This window comes from Phaseolus vulgaris, chromosome 1, assembly GCF_000499845.2.
Source record: "Phaseolus vulgaris cultivar G19833 chromosome 1, P. vulgaris v2.0, whole genome shotgun sequence".
Lineage (NCBI taxonomy): Eukaryota > Viridiplantae > Streptophyta > Magnoliopsida > Fabales > Fabaceae > Phaseolus > Phaseolus vulgaris.
This window is the reverse complement of record NC_023759.2, coordinates 47,303,176-47,330,933: the sequence shown is the minus strand read 5'-3', so window position 1 is coordinate 47,330,933 and position 27,758 is coordinate 47,303,176. Positions and strand designations below refer to the sequence as shown.

Here is a 27,758-nt window from a genome sequence, read left to right as displayed (position 1 = left end):
ATTGATCACAACACCCAATTTCGATGATTTGATGAGCACATGAAAAATTGCGGTTCCTGAAGAAAGATGATAGCATCTCTTTTGGATGGAGTAGAAAAACTTTATATGGTATTCTAACTTACATTCATAGCTGACATTCCTCGTTTTATTTCTTGATTCACGCTCCTCAGTTAGTACTAGCTGATTACTTTTGAAGTCAATGTTTAAAATCAAATATTAATAAATTACATTTTAATTTAATGAAAAATGAAGGAAATAACTATTTTTGAAAAATTATAAATACTTGAGATAATTTAAAAGTCAGAATTATTTTAAGAGTAACTATTATTATTATTATTATTATTATTATTATTATTGTTGTTGTTAGTGTAAGTGTAGGCTAAAAGGAATTAACCAAATTAAGTGTATGAGAATCGAATTTTTTAATTATAACATAAAAAAAAATAGGAGGCAAAAAGGAGAGTAGAAGAATTTTTATGTTTTTATTTCTTTTATATTTTAATATAAAAGATAATTACAAAGAATAATAATTATCTATGCTTCATCATCACACACTCTCAGTAATAAAACTGAAGGAATGGAAAATGTGTTGGGTTTTAAGCTTTGGCGAAGTCAAGGACATGAGGAACACGAAGAGCCTTCAACCAGTCGGTTCCAGAGCCAAGTCCAGCCTGGAGGAACTGGCCAGCGGTGAACTGAGCAGCTTCTTCGCGGGAAATAAGACCACGGTAACCCTTCCACTTGATCCTTCCATTCACGGCGGCACCAGGTCCAGCGTTGTTGTACTCAGCATAGTACAAAGTGTCTTCGAAGTTTTCGCCTATCCAAGGGCACCATCCTTCGGGGTGAAGGAAGTCACCGATGTTAGATTCCATCACCACCGTCCTTGAGTATTGCTTCCATGGCCTGCCCAAGTACGACTTGAATTGGAACCTCACTGGGAAGAGCTCGGCTTCGGGTATAATCTCGCAGTCCTGGAGAACGATTCCTGTGTCCATGTTCTTTGCGGATGTGCCGTCGGCTGTAACGGTGTTGAACTGGTTGTCAAGGGGCTTCCTGGCGATGATGACGGAATGCTGGATCACGGTGGGTGAGGTGCCGAAGATGAAGTCAATGGTTCCGGAGATAACGCAGTTGCGGTAGAATTGCCTGTTGGTTTGGACGTACAAGGTATCTTGGTAACCCAAAATGTGGCAACCAATCACTGCTGACATATCTCCCTGGTTCCTGAAAGCCACGGCTTGGTGTCCATCAGGTCCGGCAGTGTTCTCAAAGGTCATGGCCTTAGCAATGAAGCCTTGAGCAGTGTTGGCAAAAGTGGCAGTTTGCATTGTCTTGACACCATCACGGAAGTTCTTGTGACCTGTGACAATGGTCTTTTCAGGGCCATCACCGTAGAGGAGAACATTGACGGCGCTCTTGGGAACAGTGATGTATTCATCATAGACACCAGCCTTAACATAGATGTTATATCTACCCTGGAAGTTGCTAGGGTAAGAAGCAAGTCCTTCGGCAATGGTTTTGAACTGGCCAGAACCGTCCTGGGCAACAACCACATTGGGTGTGATGCTTGATCTCCATCCTTTACGTTCAAGCTGAGCCAAGAGCTTGCGGTCTGAGGCAGAGAACCAAGAAGGGTACCCATCCTTGCTAAGAAGACGACGGGAGGCCGGTTTAAGGTTTAACTTCAACCCGAACTTCTCGAGGATGTGTGACAAACTACTCACGATATCAAGAGTGATGGCGGTGAGTTTCTGCACCTGGTCTAAGCTCCCTGTATGCAACTGCTCTTTGATCTTCTTCTCACCTTCGTTGCCATCGTCGAAACCCTCCATGCACGCCTGCTGGTACGAGATAACCGCACTAAGCCAATTCTTGAAATCAGCAGTTTGGTCATGCACGGCTTGGACGTTGTTATTTTGCACCATGTCAGTGCTGAGCTGAAGACTCTGGATGGCGGATTGCAACAGGTCCTTGCAATCATCAAGGGCCATCTTAGTGCCGCTGGCATTGTCTCCGTGCTCGGTTGTGAGCCGGTCACTCATGTTAAATGCTTTGATCACGCTGTCCATGGTGGCTTTCACCGCCGTGGCGATGTATGCCTTGGGGTCAGCGGTGTCAAGACCCTTGACGGAGCTAAGAGTGTCATGGCAGAGTTTTTGGTCATCGGTGTTTTGACAGATAATCTCAACGGATTTTTGGTTGGTTTGGATGCCGGTTTCCTCACCTCTCTTGTTAACGGTAACCACAACACCGATTGCAACTCCTACCACGAGGATGAGAGAAACAGCAGAGATAATTATTTTTCCAGACATCTTTTATTTTTGGCCTTGGATCTTCTTTTCTCCAAAACGATGGTGGAAAAAAAGATTATAGGCTTATTACTCCTCCCCTTTGAATATGGGGGAGGCTTTGTTGAGATGCTGGTGAAGAATAATGAGCTAGGGGTGAGTTTATATACTGCTCCTTCCACCATTTTCCACCATTAAACCTAACAAACTCTATAATTAACATTCACTAATTATGGTTCAACCTTTATTTGGAGAGACTATTTTGTAGTTGATCCAATCCGTTCTTCTAGGAACGTAGACTCTGTCGTACCAGAAGAAGAATGTAGAAAACTTTTATACCCATTTATTCATAGAAGAATGATATATGGACAACCATTTTGTTACTAGTATTACGGTAGAATGTGTAAACTTATTCTAACCATTTTGTTTTAATTCTTATCTCTTTTATCCATATTTTAATTTTGTCATATTATGAGCCCAGCATAGTGGAAACTAAAACTGAAAATTTGTTTGAAACTCCCAATTATCAGGGGTGATAATTAATTATAATAATCGTAGTAATAGGAATGAATTCGACTTACATGATTGTTAAAGATTAATTAAAAAATTAGGATCTGATTTTAATGTGTTATATTAGTCCAACTGTTAGCGAGGAAACAACTCATTTTAATGGGCTAACTCATTTATTTTTTAACCTAAAATATTATTATATTATTATATTAGGTTGTAAAGTGAAAGTTACCTAATGTTTCCTATTTTTATAATCGTGTTATTTTTAGGAGTGTCTCAAAGAATTTAAGTGGTTTATGTACCCAAAAAATCACCACAATTCTTTTTCTTAGCTTTATTTAATAATTTGACTTTTTTTGTGTTACACTTAATTGATTAATTGGGCACCCAAGAAAAAGTTATTTGATCTTTTTACGCCTTATTTAATGGTGTTTGTTTAGATTTTCCTGCGCAATTATCATATGACTAAAATTAAATTATCCCATCTTATATCTTATATGCTGCTTTCATTATACAAACAGAAAATATAAAGGGGAAAGGGGAAAATGAATGAATAAAGTGGAAAAGTACTTGTAGGAATAAAATGAATAATTAAATCAAAACAATCTTCATCAATTACATAATTATATCAAAACGAAAGATGATATTACTATGATTTTCATTTTTCTTTTATTTAATATGGATTTTTAACGTTTACTTTCTTATATTCCTTTTACATTTTCTCTCTACATATTTTCCTTAGTCACATAATTCGTTTGATTATTTGGGTTTTTTTATCTGATCCTTTTCTTCCACTCTGAACATATCTGAGTCTGAAAGGAAAAAAAACTAAAACCTAGTACCAGTTGGATAGAAGAAAATTTGTGATAAAAAAATCTTTGAAAAAACATTTAGTGTATGATAAAATGGATCAAGTTGTTTACTCAACTATTGGAGTCTGGGTAACTCTTAACAATACAGTGTTTTATATACTTATAAAAGAGTAATTAAGATACATTTATTTTAAATAATGAAACAAGTAATTACTACAAGCCACAAACACTCTATCAGACCCAGCACCAGCACCGAGTACTCTTCAGAAATTATGCAACGAATTAGTTGTACAAGTCATTAATTATTAATAATAGAAGGATTCAATAAAATTATTTAGAATTTTATGTAAAATTATTTATAATTTTATGTAAAAAAAATGAGATATTTGTTTGTATTATTTGAAATTAGTTAAGAAAGATACGAAGTTTAAAAATTAGATAATATTAATTAAGATCCGAAGAATAACATATCAACTAATTAAGATTTATAAAATATATCTCTCACTATAAATAAACACACAAAATTTTGAATGTTCTATCCATAAGCCTTATGAATCAAATCGAAGTACTTTTTGTTAGAACATTTTGACATCATTTGCAAGAAATGTTAAAATTGGTCATACACCATATTGAATAAAAAGCCAAATTATAAATTCATCATGAGAGATCTTCAACTCCAAGTCCTAGAAGGAGATTCTATAGTCTTGCATCACGTAATTTAGGTAGTTGAGTTAAGAAGGCAGATTGAGACAACACAATAGTGAGCAGAGGAAGCTTATAGTCCTCGTCAGTCGAGGTTATGCACGAGGTGACTTCTAGTCCTCAATATGATTTCTTTGTCGAGTTATACATGAGGTGGCTTGTAGGCTTCAATATGGCTTCTTTGTCAGGTTATCCACGAGGTGGCTCTCAGGCTCCAATACGACTTCGTTGCCAAGTTATACACGATGTGACTTGTAGGCTCCAATATGACTTATTTGTCGAGTTATGCACGAGGTGACTTATAAACCCTAATAAAACTTCTTTGTCGGGTTAGGCACAAGGTGGCTTGTAGTCTCAAATACGATTTATTTGCAGGGTTATGCTTGAGGTGACTCATAGGCCCCAGTATGTTTTTTTTTGTCAAGTTTTGCACAACATGACTTGTAGGCTCAAATACAACTTCTTTATCTAGTTATGCAAAAGGTGAATCATTGATCCCGACATGACTTATCAACCCAGTTCTAAGTGACTTATCGACCCTGATTTATTAGTCCATGCATTAATGACTAATCAACCCTAATTTATTTAGCTTATAAGCTAATGGGTCTTTATTAGCTCAAATGTTTTGGTTAACTATACTAATCTATTTTAATGTCACATTGTTTTAAAATGGTTTTATCTCCATGTTTTTCATTTAAAAAAAACTCAATGTTGTTTCAACTTAACAAACTTTTAAGGTTTAATTTGTTTAAAACTCGAGTATAATTAGGCTCTTCGTCTTTAAAGAATTGAATCTGGTTGTATACTGTTAGTTAGTTTGATCGTCTATTAAAAAAATTAATTTATTTATCGAGTTGAAAACTTAGTAATCATTAATAGAGAAATTTAATAAAAACAAAAATAAAGAGATATTTGCTTATACTACTTGAAATTGACTTTAAGATTAGATAATATTAGTTATTATGAATAAAAACACCAAATTTTGAATACTCTACCTAAAATCCCTAAGCATCATACAAATGTAATTTTAGCTAAAACCAAATTCAAAATGAAAACAATAGCACTAAAGGGACATTATTTTCTTTTTAAAAGACAAATCCCAATGCAAACAAAAGTTCTATTATTACTAATTTCCTCGTACGAAAAAACTTTCGCAATTTTCGTTGCTTCTGCCTAATGATCCAATCTAGGTTCTATCTAGTCCATTGGTACTCCCAGACTTAATAAACAATCTCAATGTCTTCTGCTCATAATATGGTTTGATATGATTTTATACTTCTTTGTTCATCCTTTCTAGCTTGTGTATGAGACCATCTCTGCCTTTGAAAGTACCAAAATCTATATAAAACCACTAGAAAAAGTATTAAGTAAACTTTCAAACAATAATGTGGGTTAAAATTTAACTTTATTTGAGTTTGATGCAAAAGTTATTTTTTTTTTTAAATTAAAAAGTATAAAATAATTTTAAATTTAATTTTATATTGTGTAAAACATATATATGGGATAAACGACATTCACTGAAAGAATATAGTCGACTTATTAAATTCTAAGTTAACGTTAACATTTTAATGAATAAAAGTATTTGTGTTAATGTCGGATTAGAGTTAACTAAATTTAAATTAATAAAGTTCCATTAATATTAAATATTAATAGAGTCGACTTAATAATTCTAAGTTAATATTAACTATTTTTATATTTATATTTAATAAAAATATTTGTGTTAGTGTTAGATTAATATTGTTTTAGTTGATGCTAACTAAAATAAATATTAAAAATAAATAAAATTAACGCTAATGATATTTATTTATAATATTATTTATTTATTTATTGTGTATTTAAGTTAACATTATTAGACGACACTAATATAATATATAATATTTAAGTTACTATTGACTAAATTGATACTCACTTTTTTTATAAGTTATAAATTTGTATGTTTTTTGACAACAAATACAAACCATAAATTATTCTTAATCCAAAATCTTAGATTTAAAGATAACAAATTTTTTTACTCTCAAATTTTTTCTCTCACTTTTCTATATAAATCTTCTCACATTATTTTCTCCATTCACACTTATTTCTTTCACTCACATTCATCTCTTTCATCCACATCCATCTATTATTTCATGCACATCCATCTCCTCTATCCACACTCATTTCTTTCGATTCAAAAGTTTTTTGTGTTATTTTTGTTTTTATTTTTGTTAAAGATGGAGGCCTAGACATTTTACAAGAAGCATTTTTTTTAAATTATTCTCATTGACATAGTTTACATCAACACTAAAAATATATTTGGTTGTCGACGCTAAATTAAATAAATTTTAAAATAAAACTATATTTGTGTTAGATTGATTAACACTAAATTACTTTAATTAAAAATTAATTTAAGAATTAGTAATAAATTACTAGTTAGAATCAATCTTCAAAAACTAAAGCTAATTATGAGAAAGAGGCTTTTATAATTGTATTAGTTATCCATGTCTACATTTTTTACTTACCCAAAAAATTTCCAACCCATCCATGACTACATTCATGAAAATTTTGTTAATTTTATGATTTCATATGCATCACTTAATATACACCTCAAAATATGATTTCTTTTATTACTTTTGTTTGTCAAAGAAAAGTGGTTCAATAATTATGCTTAGGAGTGTTATTGGACTTTTAAATATATATTCCTGTTTATCTATAAAAAAGATTTCAAGTGAACATCCACCTGCATATGACGCATGCATAACTGTGAGTTACCAACTTGAGAAAAAGTAGGGACACATCAGTTTGATAACCCTTAGTGGAGTAATTATGTAGTTTGAGGCCAAGAAAATTATATTAATATACTTGACAACACATTATATTAATATAATAATATTTTTAATTAAATAATAAATTAAGTATAATTAAAATATTATTTTATTAGTTTGTGAAGTATATGTTTGTTCTTGTTTTGTTTGTGGTGTTAACATATTACCATTAGGAAAACAAGGGCAGGCCAATAACAAGGGTTGAGAAGGAGGCACATCTTGTCATATATATTCATTGAAACATTTATTTCACTAACAATAATAATAAATATTTGTTTTCAGCCATGATAATTTACCTATTCTCATCTCCAAAATGCAATCCCTATAGTCAGCATCATCCTCTCTAGCCATAATAAGAGTAACTTTATCCTCGGAAAATTCCGATATTAATGACTTCAAGCTATCCATTCTTCTTATAGTAAATCAACAACATTAGATACACAAGTTCAATATTTTTGTGCTTTTTCTTAAGACTAATTATTATTATTATTGTTAGTGTAGGTTGAAAGGAATTAAGCAAATTAAGTGTACGATAATCGAATTCCTAAATTATAACATAAAAAAAATAGGAGGCAAAAAGGAAAGTGGAAGAATTTTTATGTTTTATTTCTTCTATATTTTAATATAAAAGATATTACAAAGAATAATAATTGTCTATGCTTCATCATCACACACTCTCAGTAATAAAACTGAAGGAATGGAAAATGTGTTGGGTTTTAAGCTTTGGCGAAGTCAAGGACATGAGGAACACGAAGAGCCTTCAACCAGTCGGTTCCAGAGCCAGGTCCAGCCTGGAGGAATTGGCCAGCGGTGAACTGGGCAGCTTCTTCGCGAGAAATAAGACCACGGTAACCCTTCCACTTGATCCTTCCATTCACGGCGGCACCAGGTCCAGCGTTGTTGTACTCAGCATAGTACAAGGTGTCTTCGAAGTTTTCGCCTACCCAAGGGCACCATCCTTCGGGGTGAAGGAAGTCACCGATGTTAGATTCCATCACCACCGTCCTTGAGTATTGCTTCCATGGCCTGCCCAAGTACGACTTGAATTGGAACCTCACTGGGAAGAGCTCGGCTTCGGGTATAATCTCGCAGTCCTGGAGAACGATTCCTGTGTCCATGTTCTTTGCGGATGTGCCGTCGGCTGTAACGGTGTTGAACTGGTTGGCAAGGGGCTTCCTGGCGATGATGACGGAGTGCTGGATGACAGTGGGTGAGGTGCCGAAGATGAAGTCAATGGTTCCGGAGATAACGCAGTTGCGGTAGAATTGCCTGTTGGTTTGGACGTACAAGGTATCTTGGTAACCCAAAATGTGGCAACCAATCACTGCTGACATATCTCCCTGGTTCCTGAAAGCCACGGCTTGGTGTCCATCAGGTCCGGCAGTGTTCTCAAAGGTCATGGCCTTAGCAATGAAGCCTTGAGCAGTGTTGGCAAAAGTGGCAGTTTGCATTGTCTTGACACCATCACGGAAGTTCTTGTGACCTGTGACAATGGTCTTTTCAGGACCATCACCGTAGAGGAGAACATTGACGGCGCTCTTGGGAACAGTGATGTATTCATCATAGACACCAGCCTTAACATAGATGTTATATCTACCCTGGAAGTTGCTGGGGTAAGAAGCAAGTCCTTCGGCAATGGTTTTGAACTGACCAGAACCGTCCTGGGCAACAACCACATTGGGTGTGATGTTTGATCTCCATCCTTTACGTTCAAGCTGAGCCAAGAGCTTGCGGTCTGAGGCAGAGAACCAAGAGGGATACCCATCCTTGCTAAGAAGACGGCGGGAGGCCGGTTTAAGGTTTAACTTCAACCCGAACTTCTCGAGGATGTGTGACAAACTACTCACGATATCAAGAGTGATGGCGGTGAGTTTCTGCACCTGGTCTAAGCTCCCTGTATGCAACTGCTCTTTGATCTTCTTCTCACCTTCGTTGCCATCATCGAAACCCTCCATGCACGCCTGCTGGTACGAGATAACCGCACTAAGCCAATTCTTGAAATCAGCAGTTTGGTCATGCACGGCTTGGACGTTGTTATTTTGCACCATGTCAGTGCTGAGCTGAAGACTCTGGATGGCGGATTGCAACAGGTCCTTGCAATCATCAAGGGCCATCTTAGTGCCGCTGGCATTGTCTCCGTGCTCGGTTGTGAGCTTGTCACTCATGTTGAGCGCTTTGATCACGCTGTCCATGGTGGCTTTCACTGCCGTGGCGATGTAAGCCTTGGGGTCAGCGGTGTCAAGACCCTTGACGGAGCTGAGAGTGCCATGGCAGAGTTTTTGGTCATCGGTGTTTTGACAGATAATCTCAACAGATTTTTGGTTGGTTTGGATGCCGGATTCCTCACCTCTCCTATTAACGGTAACCACAACACCGATTGCAACTCCTACCACGAGGATGAGAGAAACCGCAGAGATAATTATTTTTCCAGACATCTTTTATTTTTGGCCTTGGATCTTCTTTTCTCCAAAACGATGGTGGAAAAAAAGATTATAGGCTTATTACTCCTCCCCTTTGAATATGGGGGAGGTTTTGTTGAGATGCTGGTGAAGAATGATGAGCTAGGGGTGAGTTTATATACTGCTCCTTCCACCATTTTCCACCATTAAAATCTAACAAACTCTATAATTAGCCTTCACTAATTATGGTTCAACCTATATTTGGAGAGACTATATTTGTATATAAAAATATCCTTTTGACTCTGCTTTTTTATCGACCTTCATTTGAAACTGTTATTCGTAATAAAATAAAATAAAAATATTATAATAAAATAATAATTTATGTACTTTACAATTGTAGATTATGATTTGAAGGTTGCACTTGTAGAATATGATTTGAAGGTTCAACATTGTCTATGGATTCATTGCTACAATTAAGGTTGTGAAGTGTTTTCTGCATACATTTTAAACAGTGATACTGATTTGGGAGACATACTAGATAATAAAAAGAATCAAGACACTAAGCTGAAAAATCATACAGAAATGGTTCTGCATTATAAATTGTCATCATAAAATTAGAAAGCAAATGTCACAATACATAAAAAAAAAGATATAGATACTTCTAGTTAAGTTAGAATACAAGATACAATTGTTTTTAACAATTGTCATCATAAATTGTTTTTTAAAATTATTATTATAAGGAGAACAATTTTATAATTTATTCTTTATATAAGAAAAACCGAGTAAATTTATTATTTTGGAAATATTTGGTTATTGGGAATAAATTTTTGAATTTGGTTTTACTGGAGATTTTTTTTTTAATTTTTCACTCTGAATTTTAGTTTAATTTATAAATATGTAAATAAATTATATTAATTATTAGAATTTAAAAATAGTATGATTTAAAATAATATTATTGATCAACTATTCAACTTATTATATAATAATTTAAATTAATATTGAAATTTTCATATTTCAAAAAAACCTTTATTATTATTTTAAATATTAGTATAATTTTATCTTAGTATAATTTTACAATTATTAATAATTAATATTCATGATTGTATTTTATATAATATTTTCATAAATTCAATCCGAATATTAATAATCATAGTTATAAGCACTTCATTCTTATTAAAAAATCGTGTCTAATAATTATAAATTTTATATATGATTTTCTAAAATTAAATTAAATATACAATTATTGGTCAAATTTATCAATTTTTTAAATTTATTTTCCATTTATGTTTAAAAAAATATTTCCATTTTTCGAATAGAATTTTCAGTAATGGTTAACTTTTTTTGTTTCATAAATTTGTTAACAATAAAACATCTATTAATTATTTAATTTAGTTTAATAGTTTACATTAAAAAAATCGAATTGATATTTTTTAAATATTTAAATATTTTCTATAAAAGATTTAAAATGAAATAAGGTCCAAAATTAATTTCCAACCTATTTTCTTGTTGTTAATGTTACTAAATAACTTTCTGAAAGTCAACTTTTCAGTAAAAGAGTATTTGAATATTTTGGTGATTGGAGGATCTGAGAAATTTGTTTTAAATTCGAGTTTATCGAAGAAAAAAAGTTCACCAAAAAGAATGAATTTACTTGACAAAATGTTTTAGAATTTTCTTTTCGATTTACGTGCTATGTAGCACCGAAGATATGTAAATTTTTTAAAATGTGAAATATAATTATAATTTATATAAATTGATAATAAAGATTTATGTATGAAATTATTTTTCTACAAAGTTTTTCAGAACTAGTTTAAAATATTTGTTTCTGATTTTTATAATTATAATAATAATTTATACAGTAAAATTTGATTTTTTTTTAAATTAATGTATTTATTTTTTTAAATTGTGTTGTTAAAGGAGTGTCCGAGCCTATACTTTTATTAAAATTAGTGGCTGGGTAGCATTTCTGGTGAGTGCTTAAAATTACCATGTTTGCCTCTGACTCTGCACACTGCGATCAAATTCAAAGCTTGACTCACTCACTCCTCTTCACAAATGGATGCTCATGAAGCAAGAAATTTGCTCGGTTTCCCTCCCAATTCAAGTCCAACTCCTTCCCAGGTCTTTTCATTTTCTCATTCCCAATGTCTAGGGTTTTTATTTTTTCCATCGCGATTGTCACATCAAATCCACCTTACATCAATTCACCCAATTCGTAAAGTACTGTTGAACTTGGACGATGAACAGGTGCTTTGTCGTTTGTTTCTATGTTTTTTTAGGTAAAATCAGCTTACATAAAGAAGGTGTGGGAATCTCACCCTGACCGATTTCCATCTCAGGAAAAGCCTCTTGCTGAGTCTAAGTTTAAACTGGTGAGCTGTTCATATACTTTTTTAATTCCTTTCCTAAATCATCGCTCGAATTCCTGTGATGGTTGGTGGCTTGACCTGGTGTAAACATTTCTCATGAGCCTAGTATTTCAGTGTGTTTTTCTTCAGAACTTGTTCATTGTAAAGTGTAAACTAATATGTATAATCTGATTTTGTGGAGCTATATTGTCCACAGAATAAAGATGATGGTATTTAACCTGTTTTAGAGATTTAGGCCAAGGTCACAATTGCCACATTATATGATTTTTGGTGGAGGGAAAATTGTCATCGTAAAACCTTTTTTTTTCTGCCTTTAATAATAAAGGAACAAATTTATGTTAAATTAGATTGACTACTGAGAAGGAAATTGATTTTCTTGAAGAGGGGATGGTCCTTCCTTTGGCTTTGCCATATTTTCCCCTTGTTAAATAGAAGGACCAACTGAACTCTTTATGGATTTCTGCAGATTTCAGAGGCTTACACATGCCTGCAATCTGGTAACTGTCCAGAGTCTCCAGACCCCCTGCGCTTTTACAATTTTCTAATCTCCCTTGAGATTGTCCTACTGCTTATAAGGGTTTAACAAAAACAAGAACTGCATTTGTTTATATTTTTCTTGCCACTCCCTATAAGTACTGAATAAATTTAGTTACACAGGTAGGAGAGATGTTTCAGGTTCAGGTAAATTTGTAATCCGCACCCTCCTGTGTGTCGTTTCAAACTTATACTTCTGTTTTTCTTTTTCTTATCTAAACGTGGCATGATCCTTTTCAGTTGGATATTCGCATGTTGTGAGAACTGGATTTCCGAGGGCTCATGGAAGAAGAAAAAATCATGCAATGATTAAAGTCCCATTCGTTTTAATCATTCTGGGAACTTTCGCGCTTGGAGGATTTAATGCTTCGAGGTGGCTGATTCCTCATTCTTTCTATGTTTAACCAAGAAACTGAATGGGTGTTTATTCACATAATGATATCTTTTCTGCTACTGTGTCGCAGGGCTTACAAAAAGCAAAAGGAGGAATACCCTTCACATAATCCATTTCTACCTTGATTTCTTCTCGATCAATCCGGTAACCACCTCTTTGTTGTAATTTGTGTATACCATGTATAAATGAAATGGAACCAATACAAGTTATGTGATTTTATCATAAATTGTAAACTGAATTCCATCTTGATGTTAATTCAACCTGATTCTTTGAAAGGATGTCATGCATCTTGACGTTGATGAAGTTTATACCATTTATCTGTTGACACCCTTAGGACTAGATTAACATATATAAGTAATACTAAGTTTACGATCACAAATTCAAAGCATAACAACAATTATTGGCAATGAAATTAATTAAGGATTCAGTGATGCAGTAATTAACATTTTCAATTACTCGAACTAATATAGGTATTAAATAAATTTGGTGATTTTAATATGGTAAGTACATTCTATTTGTGTTTTCAACATTTACAATATCAGTTATATCTACAAGCTTATATGACATGATTATTACAAAATGGGGTTGTCTTCATTTATCAAATAAATTTAAATTTTTCCTTAATTCTTCTTTAATTTAACTATTTTGTTTTGTTATTTTATATTTTGGGCCGTGAGCTCTTTGCATTATAGGCATACAAATGCATTTCACTTTTTTTTTCACGGGAATCACTCAACGAATTTTTCTGGCTCAGTCAACTTTACCCATAGTATAATTTTGGCTGTTTCTTGCACCCTCCTTCCTAGTATCAGCTCATAAATTCTGGCACAGTCTAAAGCATATTTTTTTTATATTTTGAATAATCTAGAATAATTACATTTTTTTGTTTATTTCTAGAATAGGTAACTGAAATAAATTATGAAGGTATCACGATAAAGAATAAAAATATAGATAGAAATAGCCACAATTTTTTTGCTGAACTGATTTTGTCAAACTAAATCGTATCCAACATTGATTCTTGAACATAGTGATCTAGCATGTTATCCGTGTATTGATTATTTGGCTAGTTCAAGAGTGAAATTGATCAATGCCGTCTGAGAACCATGCGTTGATCGCTTGAGTAACATTTTTTTTTCATGTGTTGGATAGTTGCTAGTGAATCAAAGGGTATACTATATACTGTATGTATTATGCTTTTCGTTAATACAAATTAACTCTTAAAGTCATCAAGTTTCTAACATGTTCATCTCAATCAGGGTCAATTCATATAGACAAATCTTTAAAACCATAAAGTAATATTTGCCAAAAGACCAAATGAAATATACCAAGTGAACAACTTCATAATAACATAATGAAAAATGAAATATTTATTGTACTTATATAAGGTTTAATAAGGTTTAGATAATATCTACTCACTGAATATATTGATAAAAGTGTACCTTATTATTTTGTATAATCGTGTTTATAATAAGTTATCTCATTTATGAATTATATTTAATTTATATTCTTATTAAGCCAACTCCCATATTGGATTACGTGGTTCACTCAGTCTCTCGACTAGTACATTTATATATCCTTTATTTTTATTTAACTCATATTGTAATACACACCCATTGGATTTTTTTTTCACTGGAAGAGATTAAACTCCGTTCGGGAAAAGAATGAAGTTTTGCTGATAAAAAAAAGTACACCATAACGCTGAATTTCCCAGATATTGTCAATTAGAATCTCAAACAAACATGTGCGACCACATTGTTTTAATCAAGATTGAGTAACTGATATTATTTTATGAAACAGAGAATTTTTCAGGGTCAGCATCGCAGAATAAAAGTCACCCAACAATATCAAGCTTGCAAAATATTTACCCGCACACAATCATCCAAACAATATTAAATTTTCTATTCAAAATATCTTTCCCCAAACGAAATCTAATTTTTCATCCTCAATTCTTTCAATATCAATTCTACATATCTCAGACAAACTCCAAGTCTGTCTCCAAAAAAAAAGTAGTATCCGACCCTACCGATTACATACTTAGAATCCGTAGGTGTATGTGTATGATGTCTCTGCGTCTATGAGTTTTTCCCAAAAAACACCTAATTTTGATCTTGCTAAAAGACAGTCTGCCACTTCTTCACCACTGTCTAAATGCAAGCAAGCATTCACTCCAACCAAATACCAGATTGGTGAAAAAACATACTATCAGATAACAGTCTCCGCCAACAAAAAGCCCTTCAGCAAACATATAGTAATGCACAAAAAGTATATAACTTGTCCCCGTTCATGATTCAGCCATGTCAATCGAGCTACTATATTTTTTATGTTGTTTTGTAACTGTAAAAAAAAAATAAGTTGGCATCATATTTGATCTAGGTTATCACCAGAATCAATATTTGCATCACCTTTACTCTCCTTAACTCCAATGGTAATCGGCTGCCAACCACTATGATGATGTGTAATAATCCATCTCTTGACTGTGATCAACATCTCTAGAATTTTAAGCACCTCCCCTAATACAACCTCTTCAAGGCACGATCTCTTTAGAATCAAACATGCTTCAAATCTAATTAAGAAAAGTAAAGGTCAATACATCAGTAATGAGGCTTCAAGAAGCCAGGCCGTTTAGTTTGAGAAAACATTTTCTGATTTCACTTTCAATAACTTTTCGTTATCTATATTTCCCTCCACAAATCTTCAAAACCGAGAAATAGATTGAGAGCACAAAGTGACACAGCAGAAAATGAAACACAGCAAACATTTTCTCAAAAGTAAACTAACCCTTGAGAACAACCAAAGTATACCTGCAACGGGAAATCAAGAACAACGATCTCCCTTTTGATGAAGTAAGGAACTGCTTAACTTTGTACCATGTTTCTTCCGGGTAATCACCGGGATGCCCCCCTGCATGGTTCACACACTTCCAGAGCGCCTCATTTCTTCCAATATACAAATGCATCGCCCCAACGACTCGTTTCTGCACCCTACGTTGGCTTATGGCAAAATCCAAGGCCTTCCTAACATCAATTGTCTGGAACACGGGATCCCCATAACGAATGGAATCGGTTATATTCGCCTCGGTGGGCACAATCATTTCAACCTTGAGAAAGTTTAGGGTTCTCACAATAACATCAATAAGCCCCTCCACATTGAACTCAGGCTGGCCAATGCTTGGTCTAGAATCATCCCACTGATGATTAACAACATCCACAGCACGAGGAATTTCAATTAGCTTTTGCCTCCGAGAATGTTGGCGTGAATCTTGAGGAATCGTAGTTTCATTATTCAACTTAGAACTACTTGGGATTGGGACTGGGATTGGGACTGGGATTGGGTTTACGGACTGGTTACATTTACTAGCAAAGAACTCATGAGGAGCTCCGATAAAGAACTTTCTCTGTGGTTCCGGATTAGGTACATCATTGTTTATACTCCTACTCTCATCAGGTATTTGAAGAGGCGGAACTGGGGGTTTCGTGGTACTTTTTATTGCGTATTTAGTTTTGGGTTTGAATTGAACGGAGGGTTTAGCGGAGTCAGAATCGACGATGTGGAGAGGGGGGCCGCCGGCGGAGAGAGTAGACCAGAGCCAAACGACTTTGGCGGCGGCGAAGAGGGAGGGAGAAAATTGCGGCGGCTGCGCCAAGAGAATGTTGTACCTTCTCATACTGAGTTGGTGAAGCGCGTTGGAGAAGTCTCTGTCATCGGATATCAGCAGGTAGTTAGCGGGAGCGGGATTGTCCACGGCCCATAGCAGCATGTCCACCAGAATCCTCATGTCGCTCCCTTTCACACCTGAATAACACAATCAAACCGTCAAACAAAAAGTCACCAGAGTATGCGCGTGTGCACGTGCGCCGCGTGTGATTGTTACCAGCAGGAACGTGGTTGAGGACAACGCCGGTGCTGGAGAGGGCGTTTATGATGGGCGAGGGAACACGTGTGGTGTCGGCGTAGGCGAAGATGGTGACAGCGCCGATGTAGTTGGAGTTGATGAGGGCGGAGTTGATGTTCTGCACGACGGAGTGAGGGTCTTGACCGTTTGGAACGCGGCAGTTGTGAAGGTCCCACCACACCGAAATCTTGGCCTCCGTGTACGCCGTGAAGTTGGTTGCGCCTGCATGGCCACCCATCCACACGCACAACTTCTCTTCACCTCACTCACTCTTTTCTCTCCACTGTCACAACCTATTTTATAGCTCTCCCTCTCTTCTTCTTCTTTTTTTTTCTTTCCTTTTTCTTTTAATTTCTATCACTGCTCCTTTTCGGTTTTCTTGATTTCTTCAATTCGCCAAGTGCCAACCATTCTGCGGTTTTAATAAATTTGCGAATAATTGTTAAATAGTTAATGAGCAAGTACGAGGATTCAAATAATTAATGTCTATATTTCATATTTAGCTTATTTATTTATTTTGATTGATTCTCGATAATTTTCCTTTTTTTCATTTCTTCCATTGTTTTGTATAACAAGTTTTAATTATTTAAGGCATCTTATTCTGTCTTAACATTAAGCAAACATAAACATGTTTTGCAATGTACAATGCAATCGACTTTTTGTGCCGAACTTCTTTTTAAATGATTCTATATGAATTGAGTTATAGCTAAAGTCAAACTTTAATGTTAACATACCATAAACATATGTGACACTAAATTGTGATTGTCTTTTCATATGTCCTGATTTTCTAATCTAGTCAATGTCTGAACTTTAAACAGGCTTCTTCACTTTTTTATGTGATAGGTTTTATAAAACATGTACTTTTAAAAAAAATAAACTTAAAATTCAAAAAGATTATCGTAAAAATAAATTGTGTGCCAATATGTGAAAAAAATTAGCAATAAAATTAGATTGATATATTTGTAGGATTTGGAAGTTTTGTTCCTTCTATAAAAAAGTTTTTATGTAGTTTTAGAATTTGTGTTAATTCGTTCATGTTTAAAAATTAATTAAAAAAAGTATTTTGGTTAAAAAACATGCTTTATTGTATTACCAGTTGATCACAAGGTGTGCAAAAATCACCAAAATGGAAAGTAATTAAATATCAGTAGAAAATGAAAATAGACTTATAATCAATTATTAAAAGAATTAAATATTTACTTTATTCTTAAAATTAAATTTTGAACAGAATTTTGGTAAACAAATTCATTCACACAATTTTTTTTAATAAAACTGACTTTAACTTAACAGAAGAAACCCCGGTTCAATATTTTGCTTATTAAAATAAGAAATTTAAGATTAACGTGTTTTTGATAAAAAAAAATTCAAAATATTATTAATTTTAAATAATAAGCTTCTAATGATCTATTCACTTTTACCTATATTGGATTTATAACAGATACCAAAATAAGTTACCTATATTGGATTTATTATTTATAAATTTAATTTTAAATCACTGTTGATATAATTTAGACCAAACTATTGTTTTTCTACTCCACAATGTTTTGGGTTACAATTTAGTTGTACTATATCCATGAAGATATGAAAAAAATTGAAACATAAAATCAAGTTGTGTACATATTTTACTTGGGAGTTTATTTTACAGTAGCCCTAAACAATGCAAATATATCATATTAATTGAATTATATAGTATCGAGAATTAATACTATAACCCAATCTTAAGTAAAACATCATTATTGTAGTTAAGTTTATTATTTAATCAATGCAAATTACTGACTATAATAAAATTTCAAAGCATTAATAAGAATAATTTTTTCATAACACCAAACAAGTCAAATGCTAGACCAATTCCAAGTAAAAGTCATTAGGTTTTAATTGTTTCAATTTTCGAAGACCATCTACAAGTGTTGGAATAAACGTTGTCCATTTATCATTAATTAGAAAGCATCCTAAGTTGAGAAATTTAGAAGCAAACAAACAGTTAATTCCTTTGAAGGAAAGAGGTCAAAAAAATTCTTTCCTCCATATGAATTTCAGAAGAGAAATTTACTTGGAGGAATCTAAACAGCGAGAAAGTGAGTAGCTGTCAAAGATTTTCGAGAAATGCGCCAAGGGATACTTTTTGTGCTACATTTCAATTACCATTGTACGATACAGACAGATCATGGAGAAAGTGAGACATTGCAGTTGTTGAAGCATATAATTTTCAAATTTTAACTAAAATTAGCAGTGTTAAAAGAGGTCCATTTGAAAGAAACAGAACCTACACAGCATGTGAAGCCAAGCCCTATACAAGAATGAATCGCTTTACTACTGGATATATTTCAAACATGAAACTAATCAACTAAAAGAATATGTGTGTTTCCTCGGCTCTGTTTTCTTTCTCCTTTGGTTTTTCCCTCTTCTTTTGGAAGGAGGCGTTTGAGTTCTTTTTGGGAAGAAAGTTTAAGACATACTTTGATTTGGTTCCTCTCCTGTAAGCTCTGTCTCTAAATGCTAGGTTGCTGCTAAGCTGGCTTTCTTCCAATATGAGATGTTCTTTACAGCATCTAAGCTAGATTGCCCCCTATGCTGGTTTTCGTCCAACTCCAAAATGAGACATCCGTGACGAAGCCATTAAAGGTGCTTCTTCATCAAAATTAGGAACAGAAACTGAATCATTCCATAAAGTCTCCTCTCTGTTGTCCATGTCATCAACTGCTTTTTTCTCTGTCTGCAGCTCCTATATTTATTGGAACAAAAGTTAAAATCATACTTGATCGAAGAGCTAATAAACCAAAGATGCAAAATATAATGTAACAGCAAAAGTTGCAACAAATTCGTTGACAGAAAAGAGAACAGATCAACAATCACATGTGAAGCCATTATGAAATAAAACTTTACTCAATTTCTTCATTCACTAAGTATGGAATGAAATGGAGTGACTTTCCAAGCTATTCATTTGTTTGATACATAAAACTATGTGTAATGGATCAAACTTCATCTGAATGATACAAATCACTCCATAATAGGTAGAACTTCTCTGTAAACACTCCTAGAAGGAAAAATGAAATGTTTTCTTAAACTAAAATTAACTTAAAAATTAAATACATTTTCAAACATTAAAACTAACAGCTAATTGGTAAAAAATCCCTTATTTAACTTCTACAAACTTAAATTTTTAACTTAAGCATAAGTTTTCAGCTTATTGAGAAATTTATTTTATAATTTTCTTCTTATTTTATTTTTCTAAAAGTGCTTATGGGGAGTCTTACTCAAATAGACCCAATTTGCAACGCATAATGTCTATGAATTCAACTTTTTAATAGCTTACTAACAAATTAATGTTAACAAAAGGAGGAAACTGTTCCAATTTTAAGAAAAATTAAAAAAAATGTGAACAATGTTTTCGGGGAAAAAAAATACTGCATATACTTTTCTGTGATACTATGAATAATAATTAAGTTTCACAATATATTTATATGTTTTATAACTTACATATTTACATAATTATTACTCCCTCCGGTCTCTATATAAGAAAGAGATTGGTGTTTGTTTGAGTAAACCCACGTTTAAATGTATTTAATTGCTATTTTTCTGGAATAAAGTATGAAATGGAGTCACCATTCAACAATTCTAACCAAAGAGAATATGCCAACAATAAATAATGCATGAATATTGATCAAACAACAAAACAAAGACAAGTTACTTAAAAGGCTCACCTTTGCTGATCCATCTTGGGTACTTAGTTGAGATGTGCGAACATCTTTAACCTTAAGGTAGTTGTAAATAACGACACCAATTAAAGCTGCCAATTAAATATATTAAGAGATGCTTAGAATAAATCCATGCAATGAATGAAATTAAACTGCTATAAACGAAGAAACATATACCAATAGCGTAGCCAATAATATTAAGTCCGGTAATCTTTGATTCAGGAAATAAGACAGTTGAAAGAGTGATAAGTAACCAATCTTTCAAAACACCAGCCACCCGAATAGTCACTGCTCCAGTTCTACCAATCACTAAGAATGTGGAAAGATTTAATGCAAAAGCACAAACAGTATTTGAGAAAAATATCCAGAAGTTAAACTGCATATGTGGATCTTCCATCTCAGGCTTCTCAAGAATGTACCATGGGATAAAAAGAAATACAAAGCTGCATATAGAAAAGTGTAAATGGTCATTATTCAAGCAGATAAAACAAAAATATAAACTTGAACTTTAATAAACTATTACTTTTTCAATACACAAATATACCAAAAATGTACCAGCCAAAGCCCCATTTATACCTACGTCTAAGGTTACCCTACAAGACAATAAGAGAAAGGAAAAATTGAGAGGTAAATGATCTTTCTTCCTATCATTCGTTTATAGCTTTACAGGATAAATAGGGCAACCACTAGTTAGTGGGCTTGGGAGCTTAAACAAACAATACTAAACAGCAACTGATTTTACTTTAGTCTATAAAAATCCTTGGCCAAAATGATTTTATCTTTACGCACTTTAGCCTGTGAAGGCTTTAGGATGGCAGCACAGCAATGCCCCAATGTTGATATGTTTACCTTGTCTTCAAGGTTAGTGTTCACATGGCATGGTATGATAGGATAGGAGGGTTAGTGTACTAACACAGTTGTGGTGGAGTTCATGAAGCACTTGCTGTCATAGAAAGAGGGATGCTATGAGCTTGATGTTATTGGTTGAGCCTTTGGTGTAATCACGCAGTGTTGGTGGTGGCTGACCATAGCTTGGAAAAGCTACATGCCAATGACATTGTCATGGGTAGTGTTGTACCAATACTCAACAAAATGAAGGAAATGAACCTGGATGTGTAGCTGGTCACTAACAAAATACCTGAGGTATGTTTCTAATCCCATGTTCACAACCTTTGTGTGTTCATCTGTCTCGAGGTGATGGGTTGTATTATATTGAACTAGAGTTTCACACCTTGTATTTTGAGCAACTATCGCTAGAAGAAGCTAAGGAAGAGGGAAGCAAAACAAGGTGTAAGATGTTGTGGGGGTTTTCAGTGTCAATCAAAAAATGGTCGAAAGGTTGAGGATGTGCCCAAACTTGAGGCACTTAGGAGATGGTTGGCTCAAAGTGCCTGAGGAGATAGTTGGAAATGGACAAGGTGAGATAAGGTGGGGTTGCCTGGTGTGGTTTCATGTTGTGGGTGAAGTAAGTGGAAGGAGGTTATTGTAGGAGCTTTGTTTTAAGGTGTCACGAATGGGGGATTGGACTCCTATTAGCCACCATGAGGAGGAGTTTGATTGAGGCACATTGGTGCCCCAACAAGAACTTTTCATCACAATAGTAATTGATGAGTGCATGAATACAAGGAATCTAAAATAGTTATAAATAATTTTTTGTGTTCTTATTTCGTGCTTGTTGTAAATGACTTTGTTAGATGGCTTTTCGAAAGATGCTTGGAAGTCACTGATTATGGATGTTTGGTGGAGCTTGAAGAGTTCTACTTAGTGGTTGGCATAGGTGGAAGGTTCGAAACGTAGCTCCGAGGTAGGGCGAATGAAGGACAATCACAAAGTTGGCTTGTTTAGCTAATCACTTGAACTAGTTAAGTGTGTCACCTTTCATGTAGAAAGATGTCATGTGGAGACGTTGTTCCATAGGAACTTAGTAGAACTGGAAAGTTTTTATGCCTAAAAAATCCAATTAAGGAGATATAGTCCTTAAAAATGGTTGCGTTATATTTTGAGGGAGCAAAGAAAAGGTGGTGAAGGGAATGGAAATTTTGGGGCTAGGAAAAAGGGGGGAAAGGGGTAGGGCTTGTCTAGGTGGTAGGGGTACTAGGTAGTGGTGGGTGTTGGTGTTGCAAATGTTGGTGTTTAGGGGAGGCCAAGATGATGAGAGGTATCGCGGATTGCATCAATTATCTTGTTACGAAGGCCAGGTGAGCCAAGTCACTATCAAATAATAGCTTTTGGTTGTTACACTCTTAAATATGAAAGGTTGTACTCTAACTATCACCTATAATTTGTAGCTTATTGATAAATATTTGATCCAACAAGAGTAAAAAATGGGGTGGTTGTGAGCGTAGTGGTTAAGGGTAGATGATACGGGTCTAGCTGCATTAGCTTTCAGGATTTGGGTGGTGACATGATCATGGAAATCATTAAGGAAAGATTAGGAGCTTTTGACGAGATTTTGTCAATTGTTAGAGTTGAGAATGACAATTGTCATTCACCTGTTGTTGGGTGTCTAGCTGAGTCTAGGTTGGGATAGTTTTTCAGTAATGGTATGAAGGGCTCCATCCATTTCTTTGGAGGTGTTTAGGATGAGTGGAGACGATGACGATAGTACCAAAATGATAAAGAGAACTAGCAGTTATATCATTATATGTACCTACGTCTAGGGTTACCATATGAAGCAATAAGAGAATGGAAAAATTGAGGCAAAATATCTTTCTTCATGTCATTCCTTCAGAGCTTCAAAAAATAAATACGGCACCTACTGGCTAGTGGGCCTGGGAGCTGGCCCTTTTGGGGAGACACAAACAGTACTATACAGCAACTAATTTTACTGCAGTCCACAAAAATCCTTAACCCAATATGGTTTTATCTTTACGTGCTTTGGCCTTTGAAGGCTTTGGGCTGGCAGCCCATCAGTGCAGTAATATAAAGCACCCAAGCAGAAAGCAGCACAACAATCATTTACAGGTGAAGCAGAATATCAAACCACAGGCCTTCCATTGATTCATAAGAATAAGCACCAAATTAATCAAAGATTCCCGAAAAAAGTCATATTGATAAAAAAAATCATTAAAATTAAATGAATAATGAGATCAAAAGATTACAAAAAAAAATCATTATGATTTGCTTTTTCCTAAATTACTTTATCTGTGATCCTTGGTCTAACCCATTACACCATTGCATTCTTTATCCCATGACATGATGAAAAATAGGCACAGAGAATTCTCAGACGGGTATGACTGATATGAATGTGGCATTTTGACTATATGCTTGTCTCAACACAATAAGCTAATTCAAACAATTACTTGTCAAAATACATAGGCAGGGATGCAAATCCCATAATATTCAGTGGCATTCCAAACATACATATCAAAATCAACATCAGATCCCATATAGATGAAAAGAGGTTTCATTTGCTTTCTTTACTCCCACCAGCATAAGCAGAACTATATATGGGCTTTCAAATACTTAAGAACATATCTACCTGCAGGGTGCTATGTAATACAAGCTGGTAATAGGGTTTAGTGTCAAGCCCTTTTTTTGAAGAAGAACTTGAGTTAATACTAGCCTCAAAGCTTCGGCAACTATTCCTGTGACCTGATAAACTGTACCGAGCACATTAAATTGAATTTCTCCATATGAGGAAATGACAACTCCAACACTGACCAGCACCATGTTCCAGAATACATCACACCTCAATTTCTCAGTTCCACATGTTACAGCCACGAGAAATGTTGCCACTGGCACTGTAAAGTGTAAATTAAAAGAAATAACCAAGAACAGGTAAGCGACCATCATTCACTAAGGAATTCTTTTTTTTTTTTTAAATGTCAGATGTAAAGATGATACACAAAAATTAACTTACTGAGGGCTTTAAGCATCTGGATGAAGGCCACAGAAATGTACAAATAAGCAGTATTCCCAAACCTAAATAGATAATAGAGTAATTTAATGAATATATGCAATACAGTCGTGCAACAAGACTGAGAGGCATTTTACTAGTTTTTAAAGTAACTAATAGAACTTTTCATTTGAAGGCTATGTAATACATAATCACTATTAATACAACTGTACCTCAATTTCTGTTTGATTTTATATAAATAAACTATGATACCAGAATAAAAGTCATCCAATGCATTAAAATCCAATCTGAATGATATAGAATAAGCGATTTTAAAATAATTTGTCAACCTCAGAAAAGCTTGTGCAATCATTAGTTTTGTCAGCTAATATCCTACTAAATCCCTAAGATTGTCAGGTTGTCTACATAATGCATAACATATCATACATGTCCCATAAAAACATAGTTAAATCTTCTTAGTTTTCATATCAGCAAACAGAAATTGATGATAGTATTTGTGCGGAACTATTTTGCTTGAACAAGAAGTTTGTGATGAAACCATTTGTTTTATCAGCAGATTTCCAACAAGACAGAAGGTAACAACAGAATAAATAACAAATACATTGTAAAACTCTGATGTTGGTTAAATATTTGTGTATCTACAAATAAAATTCATAATTATCATTTTTTGCCACAATACTACATAGCCCCACATTTCCAAGTGTGAATACACAAAAAGGTTTTCATAAGTCCAAATGGAATTTATATGAATGAAGAACACAAACTGAAATCAAAATAAGGGTAGTCGTAGGAGTACATACATCACCCTAATCCCCATCAAACATTAAAGAGAGAGAGAAGGACCAAGACAGAAACAGTTGAGCTCAACTTTGCTAAAATGATGGAAACTTCAAATTGACATCAACTTAAGCTTAAAATTGAATAATTCAGTATGGACGAGTTTCTAAGACACAGACACAGGCATTACAATTTAGTGAATTTACAAATTTTTTTGCTCAAATTACAACTTTAGGTCAAGTACATCAGATACTTACCACAGACTAGCTGCAAAGAAGGCACTTATCGGGACCACACAAGTTGCATATCTGCAAATCAGACACTTTGTGTGAAGCCAGAAATATTCAATAAAAAGTGAAACAGAATGTCTATGTAGAATTCTTACATATTGAAGGTCATTTTAATCGGTGACACGACCTGCATCAATTGAAAATGGGACAAGACATCATCTGGTTAGTTCAGTAGTATTTTACACTCAAAAAAACCCATGTATATTAATAAGAGAATAACAGTAAGAAGTTAACAGAATGATAAGGAGAGATTACGGAAATACAAAAAAAAAATCTAAAACTAATGACATTAGGAAATCCAACAAACTTGTACCTTCAAAACACGGACAAGGAAAAATGCCACACCACCAGAAAAAGCCATATGGATCATAGTGAGTGTTATTGGAAATGGAAAATTAAAATATAATGTAGAGAGGACCCACTGCAATAAACCAATGTCCATAAGAGGAAAGAGATTGAGCAAAATATATTACAAACAAGGTTAATCACAAGACATAAACGAATGAATTTATTGCCATATCTGTTGTGCCTTGCCTTGTTGTAAAGAATAACCCCTGATGAAAGCGAAATGTAAACTAGAAGGTAGATGTAGGTTAGCAGATGCTGTTTGGTCATTATTGCCATGGTGACTGACATATCTAACCTGCAAAACTCGATGCAGTCCAGCATGTAAAAATTGTCAGACATAAGAAAGCCAGTTATCACAATTTAAAAACTATTATTGTTGTACAATTAACTACATTGACGCAGTCATTGCGCTTCAAAGACCCGGGTTAGTGTATACTGGGAATGGAATAAAAATAATGGACAACCATGAGAAAGAAAAGACACAACGAAAATATAACAGTTTTCTTTCATTGCCATTCATAGTTGAGACGACTAAAATGAGTTCCCACAAATAATCAACTCAGATCTCAATTAGAACTTTCCCTTTCAAACTCCCAAACAAATATTAAATATGAAATAGAAGGAAATGAAAATGACTTACAAGCAGCTCAATATTAGTCACAATTCCTTAGTTAAAAATGCATTAGCAAATCAAACGAAAGAAAAAGTGAAAAACAAGAACTGAAGTGCTTTACTCGGATTAGGAAAAGCACAGTCCGCACTGATTCCTAAATTAATATATATTTGGAACTAATGTCTGTTTGAGAGGAAATCATCCAAGTGTTGCAACGACCAACATTCACACGACCTAACGTCGAAGAACTAGAACGAGGGTACTGTTTGATTCGTTATGTGCGGACAAAGTTAAGAATCTTCCGACACAGTTTCCATTCAACGGTGTGATACTGAATTCAGACGGCATAAACAAAGTCATTATTAAGAAATTAGGAATAAAACTGAGAGAATGCAATGTTGAGTGAGATTCATAGTTGGGAATGACGCTAAGAAATTGAACGAAAAACGCGAAAGGAAACATTAATAAGAAAGATAAAGAAGGAGAAAGAAAGATGGAAAGAGATTTTACCGACTATGGTGATCTGAAAAAAAGAATGGGGAATGCAGAGATTGGAACACATAAAATCAGAATCAGAGCAAGGCAACCAATACCACATCGAGAGCCACAACCGATAAATCCGAGATTTTGTCCTTCGCTTCAAAGGTAAAGATTTCAATCAAAGGTTTAAATATTTTTTAATCGCAGTAAAAGGAGTGCAATGTTTTTTATTTTAGTTCTTCTAGTTTTTTATCATTTTTTATTTATTCCTATCAAATTTTATTTTATTTTTGCAAGTAAATTTAGTTTTTGTTTTCTTAATGTTTTAATCTTTTAAATTTTAAAATCGCTATATTTAACGTTTATTTTAGAATAAATTAAACTCTTCTTTATTACTAGATTTTACCTATTAGTTAACTGTGCTTTACTTTTTTTTCCTTTTCTATTAAAATATCGTAACGTTTTACTAAAAATTATTACTAAAATATCTTCTAACACCATTATCTTTCATAAATGTAATTATTATATCTATATCTTCTTTTTATGTTAACATTTAAATGTACACTCTCTTTTTCCAACAAATATAACTATATTATATCTTACTCAATAATATTAATATATATATATATATATATATATAATGATAAGTATACAAAATTATCTTCTAATCTTTACTTTTATTTTTTTTAAATAAATGTTATGAACTATGCTAAAATTAATTTATATTTTCATAAAGAGAGAAAACATTGTAATACAAATTTATTTCAAGACGAGGGTAACCTTTTAACTGTGCTAAGTCAAATTATTACAATATGTATTTAACATATCAGGACATAATAGTATAATATTTGCATATATGTACAAAGAGAAATATCATTTGTTCTTTATTTAAAAATTTGAAATTTTTAAAAAACCAATGTTAACACGGCATTTAAATTTTAGTAAGTGCTATTTATGATAATCTTTTATGAAATACTTAAAGAATGTTACAT

At 33.6% G+C, this 27,758-nt stretch overlaps 5 protein-coding genes across 6 annotated transcripts; 1 reads left to right on the top strand and 4 right to left on the bottom strand.

The window, feature by feature from the left end:
• Positions 1 to 465: 465 nt before the first annotated feature.
• LOC137814831 (putative pectinesterase/pectinesterase inhibitor 28) lies at positions 466 to 2,422 on the bottom strand. Its single transcript, XM_068617750.1, has one exon. The coding sequence runs from the start codon at positions 2,313 to 2,315 to the stop codon at positions 597 to 599; it is 1,719 nt and encodes a 572-aa protein (XP_068473851.1). The 5' UTR covers positions 2,316 to 2,422; the 3' UTR covers positions 466 to 596.
• Positions 2,423 to 7,701: 5,279 nt separating this feature from the next.
• On the bottom strand, positions 7,702 to 9,664 carry LOC137814828 (probable pectinesterase/pectinesterase inhibitor 13). The gene has a single exon (XM_068617746.1). It carries the CDS (start codon positions 9,549 to 9,551, stop codon positions 7,833 to 7,835), a length of 1,719 nt encoding a protein of 572 aa, XP_068473847.1. The 5' UTR covers positions 9,552 to 9,664; the 3' UTR covers positions 7,702 to 7,832.
• Positions 9,665 to 11,455: 1,791 nt separating this feature from the next.
• LOC137814830 (uncharacterized) lies at positions 11,456 to 13,090 on the top strand. 2 transcript variants are annotated; one of them, XR_011081684.1, is made up of 6 exons: positions 11,456 to 11,636; positions 11,795 to 11,887; positions 12,351 to 12,461; positions 12,542 to 12,565; positions 12,659 to 12,791; positions 12,883 to 13,090. XR_011081684.1 is itself a non-coding variant. In XM_068617748.1 (6 exons), the coding sequence occupies exons 1-6, from the start codon at positions 11,571 to 11,573 to the stop codon at positions 12,935 to 12,937; spliced, it is 402 nt and encodes a 133-aa protein (XP_068473849.1). In that variant the 5' UTR covers positions 11,456 to 11,570; the 3' UTR covers positions 12,938 to 13,090. The 2 variants fall into 2 exon arrangements, 1 of the variants encoding a protein (XP_068473849.1); XM_068617748.1 differs by having other exon boundaries at positions 12,351 to 12,381.
• Positions 13,091 to 14,689: 1,599 nt separating this feature from the next.
• Positions 14,690 to 17,078, bottom strand: LOC137814829 (uncharacterized). Its single transcript, XM_068617747.1, has 3 exons — positions 16,684 to 17,078; positions 15,614 to 16,604; positions 14,690 to 15,375 (listed from the first exon to the last, which is right to left on the bottom strand). Exons 1-3 carry the CDS (start codon positions 16,940 to 16,942, stop codon positions 15,171 to 15,173), a joined length of 1,455 nt encoding a protein of 484 aa, XP_068473848.1. The 5' UTR covers positions 16,943 to 17,078; the 3' UTR covers positions 14,690 to 15,170.
• A 1,813-nt stretch (positions 17,079 to 18,891) lies between these two features.
• Positions 18,892 to 26,927, bottom strand: LOC137814826 (probable sugar phosphate/phosphate translocator At3g17430). Its single transcript, XM_068617745.1, has 10 exons — positions 26,797 to 26,927; positions 25,860 to 25,968; positions 25,639 to 25,746; positions 25,421 to 25,452; positions 25,293 to 25,343; positions 24,262 to 24,323; positions 23,881 to 24,142; positions 20,577 to 20,842; positions 20,406 to 20,491; positions 18,892 to 19,426 (listed from the first exon to the last, which is right to left on the bottom strand). The coding sequence occupies exons 2-10, from the start codon at positions 25,959 to 25,961 to the stop codon at positions 19,271 to 19,273; spliced, it is 1,125 nt and encodes a 374-aa protein (XP_068473846.1). The 5' UTR covers positions 25,962 to 25,968; positions 26,797 to 26,927; the 3' UTR covers positions 18,892 to 19,270.
• Between the last annotated feature and the right edge of the window lie 831 nt (positions 26,928 to 27,758).

What these genes read in the sequence shown, in the direction of transcription:
- LOC137814831 (XM_068617750.1), bottom strand. Translation starts at nt 2,315, where the DNA reads ATGTCTGGAAAAATAATTATCTCTGCTGTTTCTCTCATCCTCGTGGTA.
- LOC137814828 (XM_068617746.1), bottom strand. Translation starts at nt 9,551, where the DNA reads ATGTCTGGAAAAATAATTATCTCTGCGGTTTCTCTCATCCTCGTGGTA.
- LOC137814830 (XM_068617748.1), top strand. Translation starts at nt 11,571, where the DNA reads ATGGATGCTCATGAAGCAAGAAATTTGCTCGGTTTCCCTCCCAATTCA. An exon ending in GAGAGATGTTTCAGGTTCAG is followed by an intron (nt 12,566 to 12,658) that starts GTAAATTTGTAA and finishes GATCCTTTTCAG; the next exon opens with TTGGATATTCGCATGTTGTG. An exon ending in GGAGGATTTAATGCTTCGAG is followed by an intron (nt 12,792 to 12,882) that starts GTGGCTGATTCC and finishes ACTGTGTCGCAG; the next exon opens with GGCTTACAAAAAGCAAAAGG.
- LOC137814829 (XM_068617747.1), bottom strand. Translation starts at nt 16,942, where the DNA reads ATGGGTGGCCATGCAGGCGCAACCAACTTCACGGCGTACACGGAGGCC. An exon ending in CCTCAACCACGTTCCTGCTG is followed by an intron (nt 16,605 to 16,683) that starts GTAACAATCACA and finishes TGTGTTATTCAG; the next exon opens with GTGTGAAAGGGAGCGACATG. An exon ending in TTCTTGATTTCCCGTTGCAG is followed by an intron (nt 15,376 to 15,613) that starts GTATACTTTGGT and finishes TTTCTTAATTAG; the next exon opens with ATTTGAAGCATGTTTGATTC.
- LOC137814826 (XM_068617745.1), bottom strand. Translation starts at nt 25,961, where the DNA reads ATGTCAGTCACCATGGCAATAATGACCAAACAGCATCTGCTAACCTAC. An exon ending in ATTAAAATGACCTTCAATAT is followed by an intron (nt 25,344 to 25,420) that starts GTAAGAATTCTA and finishes TCTGATTTGCAG; the next exon opens with ATATGCAACTTGTGTGGTCC. An exon ending in TATTATTGGCTACGCTATTG is followed by an intron (nt 20,492 to 20,576) that starts GTATATGTTTCT and finishes TTTAATTGGCAG; the next exon opens with CTTTAATTGGTGTCGTTATT.